The 5,743-nt window shown below is 33.4% G+C and overlaps 2 protein-coding genes across 2 annotated transcripts; one reads left to right on the forward strand and one right to left on the reverse strand.

Moving 5' to 3' along the window:
- Nucleotides 1–2,139, forward strand: LOC119191937. Its single transcript, XM_037445791.1, has 3 exons — nt 1–189; nt 697–986; nt 1,897–2,139. Exons 1-3 carry the CDS (start codon nt 1–3, stop codon nt 2,039–2,041), a joined length of 624 nt encoding a protein of 207 aa, XP_037301688.1. The 3' UTR covers nt 2,042–2,139.
- A 2,197-nt stretch (nt 2,140–4,336) lies between these two features.
- Nucleotides 4,337–4,707, reverse strand: LOC119191938 (homeobox protein ceh-19-like; the record flags this gene model as incomplete). Its single annotated transcript, XM_037445792.1, has 1 exon — nt 4,337–4,707. A coding segment is annotated over one exon (371 nt), but the record flags the coding sequence as incomplete, so codon positions are not given.
- Nucleotides 4,708–5,743: the final 1,036 nt, after the last annotated feature.

Genomic DNA, 5,743 nt, shown 5'->3' on the forward strand with positions numbered 1-5,743 from the left:
ATGCCGCCTCCACCACCGCCTGCATATCCCCATCGCTTAGCGCCTCGAGAGCACGCTGTGGAAGAAGAGTATTTGGAACGAGATTCCCATGGACTCGGCCTGGCCGACCTCTTCGACATATCGCTTACTGGAATTGCCTTCCTTTCTTTTGGCATGTTCGTGTTACAAGTGCTCATGTGTATAACTATGGTTAGTTTTTTTTATTAACGAAAGAAGTACCGTCGATTTGCGCTTTATGAGGTGTGATAAAATGTAGGGAATATCTTATGTTTTGCCGTAACCTCTTGTATAATGTCATCTTTATGTTATTAATACATATAATTATAATATAGGTTTTGGAGATATGTAAAAATATCATTGTTTCTAAGTTTTTGTTTTTGGATAAATAATATTTAATAAAATGTAATAATGCAGCAATTCTTGGTAAAATATCAAGGAACCTTTATGTATGTACATACTTTTTACGTGGCGGGTCTTGACCCGCAAGTAATCCCTCCATATCCTTGGATATGGAGGGATTACTGTTTTTAATAGCCATAATATTATATGGTCACGATGAGAGATTTCAGCTCGTAGTTGTGGTCTAGCCTAAGTCCTCACGATCTCTTTGTAAATAAATGCGTCATTAAACGCAAAGCAAATTAACTGATGTTCAAACTGGGAAAAAAGTTTTATCGCTGTTACATTTTTTTGCAGAACCACCAACAACCACAAGTAATGCAAATGGTAGATAACAGCGATACTGTCAACGTTGAGGACGTATTTCGTATAAAACGCGATGCCCAATCGTCAGAGGACTATTTTCAGAAAAAAAAATCTAGTTCAAATTCTGCCAGTTCAATATCAGCGATTAACACGCTTGCTCGTTATGCCCTAATAGCTTTGAAGCCTCGATCTACACCTTGCTTATACCGAGCTTTGTGTTTGGGTAACAAACATGCAAGACATTTGAAAGATGCTAATCGTTACTGGTTACCTGTATGGCAGTAAGTATTTTTTTATAGTTTTGGATATTCATTATCTTTTTACGCTCTATTTTGTCACATGAATGTACTTTCCTATATTATAGATAAAGTTTAGTGTATTTATTACCTTTTGAACAGTCACGGCAAAGTGCACTACTCCTGATGGTAAGCGGAATGGGGTCCAGTAGTATCGACCGGCAAGAGATGAGTATCACTCGTCAGTCGAATCGATTATGTCGCTGTTTGAAATCGTATATAGATAGGCTATTTCCGGGACGCGACAGATTTTCGTGGGCCGAGGGATTTTACAATTTGTGCACGCTATCCGAGCGTATACAATATCCTACCACCAGCTAATCTTACCTATCTCCTACTTCTAGTAACTAAATAATGTCATGCAAAATGTATACCTACAACCTGTAATATTACGGAGGCCACGCCTATTTCCGTACATGGTTTGTAAGCGTCATCAATGGAAACTCCCCGCTATAATGTTTACATACTGTAGCTGTATTTCAGCTGCGTAATACCTATAAGAATAATGACTTAAATACGTTTACTTCTAAATATTGTTTTTTTCTTTTGGTTTATGGCGGAAAAGGTATTAGTATTTTTGAAGAACAATAGAGATAAGTTTTAGATATTTTTTCCTTTATTAACTCTACCTATTTTTAATAATTTAAAAATTAACTACCGATTTCAATAAACGATAACATTTTTTTTTTCGATGCATCGCAAAAAATTACCAATCAAAATATTTTATTTGACATGCTTACTAATGATTTATTTAACTTTGACGGAATCTGATCTTAGATTGAGTTCGTTTATTGAAATGGTCTTATAAATAGTAAACATTGTTTAAAAAAATACATTCAAGTTTTTTTTTATGTGATCATGCTTCTATTTTGGCTTATACATCCTTTTTTACCAGTGGCGGTGTAGCGTGGTCCCGTGGCGGGGCACTCGGCGCGTTGAAGGCCGCCGCGCTGGGGCTGGGCGGCGCCGACTGCGATCTCTTCTACCCTCCCGCTCATTGCACAACACAAGGGTTGCGACTTGCGACCGACCCATACTAGCATTATATACAAAAACGTGACAGCGGATTTAGTTTCATCGAAAATCCCAATTCACATTTATAAAATTTAATAAGATAATATACTTAAGTTATAAAATATTAATGTTTAATAATTTATCGGACCCATATAATAATATTATATCAATCTGGAAGGTCAATTTTTTCTCAGGTTCATTAATTGCTTGTCAAACATTTATTATGAACTCATGTTCTATTCATTATTTTACACGTCAATATTTCATTAAACGCCAAGTTTTAAAATTAATAAATATCTTATTTTAATTATTCATCACACATTATTATACCCATAGAACATTAGAGACAAGCTTTAGTTAATTAACATACAACTTTAATACTGTTTGCTGTTTTTATGATAAGATAAATAATATTGGCATTTGGGCCATAAATAAATATGCTCGAGCATATTTATTTAAAAAATCAAACAATAATATGACACAACCTCTCTGATTTATGTCCTCACTGATGTCATATAATATTCACAAACGAAGTAAAATATCTTATATTGTATAATTTTGAAATTCATATAAGAGACTTAGGTGCTTTCTATTCATGTAGTCAATCGGGGCAACTGCGCGCATTTTGGCCTTTCAAATCATAGGTACTATGTGTTAAATATTAAAACTAAGATAAAACTAAAGCATATTCTTTAGATGAAGCATTTATTTGTCTATAAATTAAATTAGAAAATAAAAGAAATCAAAAAGTATTTATTTTTAGGATACACAATTATTATAGAGAGAAATTTAAAATGCGTTCACTTGATGTATTGTATTGCGCGCACACCTACGGGGTAAGTATATAAACGCATATGAAGTAAATAAACGCATTCTTTAGTAAAGTACAAACAAACAATTAAAACACAACTTAATTTTCTTAAAAAGAGCATTTCTTCGAAATGTTCTTGAGTCTTATTTATAATCACAAACATAATTTTGGTTTATTAGAGTCAGATCTATCTTAATATAATAGTTTTTTTTCCTTCAGACATATTAGACCTTATCATGGTAATATTTATATTTAAAGTTTTTGCGCAAACAGGATTTACTTGTACCATTGGCATTTGCTGTAGTTTTCTTCTTTCGGATAAGTTCTATAGCCCTTGTAATTTGTTGTTCTGCCACTGGTAGTTGGGATATTTTTCTGATACATTTTCGCGGCATAATAACACTGTAATATAAAAATATAATGCACACAAGACGTGTGGGAAGAGGTAATAGGGAATCAACTAAGTCATTATGTATTTTATTGAACATCGCTCATGGGGGTAAGTAAACGAATGCGTACACTTACCCGCGCACACTTTCCCTAGGAAATCAAAATACAAATTCCTTATTAATAGGCACTGATTTGGGTGACAAACATAACCTTAATTTTTTTTCAACTATCTAACAAAAATGTGCTCACGATCAAAGAAAACATGACTTATCAATATCGGATCCGAAACTTGAGCATGATAGTATGTGCCAAAATTAATAATGAAAGTAGCATTTATTAATTGAGAATAAAAAGTAAACGTAACGTCAAACAATTTAGCGTCATATCGATGCTAGTTCTCAGTCTGGTGTACTGGTTTCACGAAAAAAAAGTCTTCCTGTTCCCTTCATCTTTTAGATATACGCGATGCGCTCTGTTAACCCGGTCCCCAAATGACTTTATGTGATGATATAAAGAACAACATATAGGTATTTAAATAAGAAGATAAGGTTATATTAGTCAGTTATTTATTAAATTTATTTACATTTTGAGTATATTAGAGTATTATTGTGCCGCTTATACTATAATCTGATTATTATATACCTAATTGATTTTATACGTCACAGGATTATGTACATTTTATATATACCCAAAGTTGACACCTTTGTAGCGACAGTGGACGGTGTCCAAGTGACAAAAGTAGCGAGTTAAGTAATTATGTACATTTCGCACTTCAATTAAAGTTGTTAACACACTATAAACTTGACTAAAATAGAACGAACCCGCCGATTGGATGATGAAATATTACATTACCTAAATATTATAGTAATAAATAAATAGCTGCTCTCAATTATATTTTTATAAACCTTATACTCGTGATATGTTCAAAGATTATTTATCGAATTACTGATCACTGTTATAGATATAACGATCATTTGTTTCAATAAATTCTTACTACAGGATTTTTTATATACATATTTGCGGTTAATTTTGATACCTTGAGTAGGGCCTCGAAATTTACCGGCAAACTAAATGTGTAATTTATAACATAAGTGCCTTACAGCATCTGCATTTAAATGTCTTATGGTGGAGAAGACGGCAGCGTTACTGGTGTAAAAACACAACTAAGCGGCGCATACGCATATGGATTCAGTAAAGAATATCCTTGAGGGGCATGTCCAAAAATCTGTCCAGAAAACAGTCCTTGCCGCTGTGCTATTTTCAAACGCGATGTCAGTTGCTTCTTCCATTTCGTTCTTCTGTTTTGAAACCATGTTTTTATCTGTACTTCAGTCAGACCCAATGCTTTGGATAACTCCATTCTCTTAGAAACGCTAAGATATTTATCTAGTTTGAATTCAGCTTCTAATCTTTCTAATTGTTTTGCGCTGTAAGCTTGTCTTGGCTTGCGTTCGGGTCCTGCACGCCGGGGTCTTCGATGGTTCTTGTCATCTGTTTGAGGACAAATATTGGTTAAAAAATAATGATAAGTAATTACTTTAAAATGATTTTATTCCATGTTTTTTTCCAATACCTTATATCAATCTTTTGAATAAAAGGTATCTGAGTAACTGTATAAAATTGAAAGCGGATGTTATAACTAGAACATAACGTTAACATACTCTGCAGATGCTATTAACTTTTTAAACTAAACATTCCAATTTTGTATAGTTAAGATATATAACGTGGAATTTCATGTAAAGTAATACTACAAAGTAGCTGTTCTTGCTAAAGATAAACAACGGTTAAGTTTTTTTCCAGTACTAATCGGAAATATCGCAGAGTCTCGTTAAGTGGCAATAAACACAATCTGTGTGTTTGCATTGCGCCTGCGCAGTTTGACATCTCTCGTGTCAATACGGCATTGTGGCCGGTGTGTGCTACGCCTTGCTAACCGACCGCTAACTGTTTACGTAAGCGCTTCATGATGATCAATCTTATGTCTAATAATGTGTTAAACTTTAAAGGGCTCAAAGACCCTTCAGCTTTTGCATCTTAAAACAAATTTGCTAAGAAATATGGATTCTTTTTTTATAATATCTTACCTAAGACATTATTTATCTGCAAGAAGAGCGTGCAATGATAATCCTAATATATTTTATTATTTGTGCTTAAATTTTATAAGTATTCACGAATAAGGATTCGCGTCACGTGATAAGATATCCTGATATCTAAAATACAAGAATTATCATCAATAAAATCCACATTTGTCGTATTATAGATACATTAAAGGGTTTTACTGACTACAATGTGGAGTTATCGCAAAAACTCTACATCTGCGTACTAATCAGTTTACGAGGCGCTTTATTATGTTATTAGTAAATAGGATAGCATCATAAACTGACTATGAAAATTTTATCCTTAGAGTACAGTTTGATCAGTTTGAGTTCGTCGGCTTGGAGATAGCCACTGTAAAATGCCAGTTTTATTTGCCTATGTTCAAAAGAAATTTCAAAACAGTATTTACTTCTCGATTAGATTTAGCTAT

The sequence above is a fragment of the Manduca sexta genome, unplaced genomic scaffold (genome assembly GCF_014839805.1).
Source record: "Manduca sexta isolate Smith_Timp_Sample1 unplaced genomic scaffold, JHU_Msex_v1.0 HiC_scaffold_2139, whole genome shotgun sequence".
In the NCBI taxonomy this organism is placed as follows: domain Eukaryota; kingdom Metazoa; phylum Arthropoda; class Insecta; order Lepidoptera; family Sphingidae; genus Manduca; species Manduca sexta.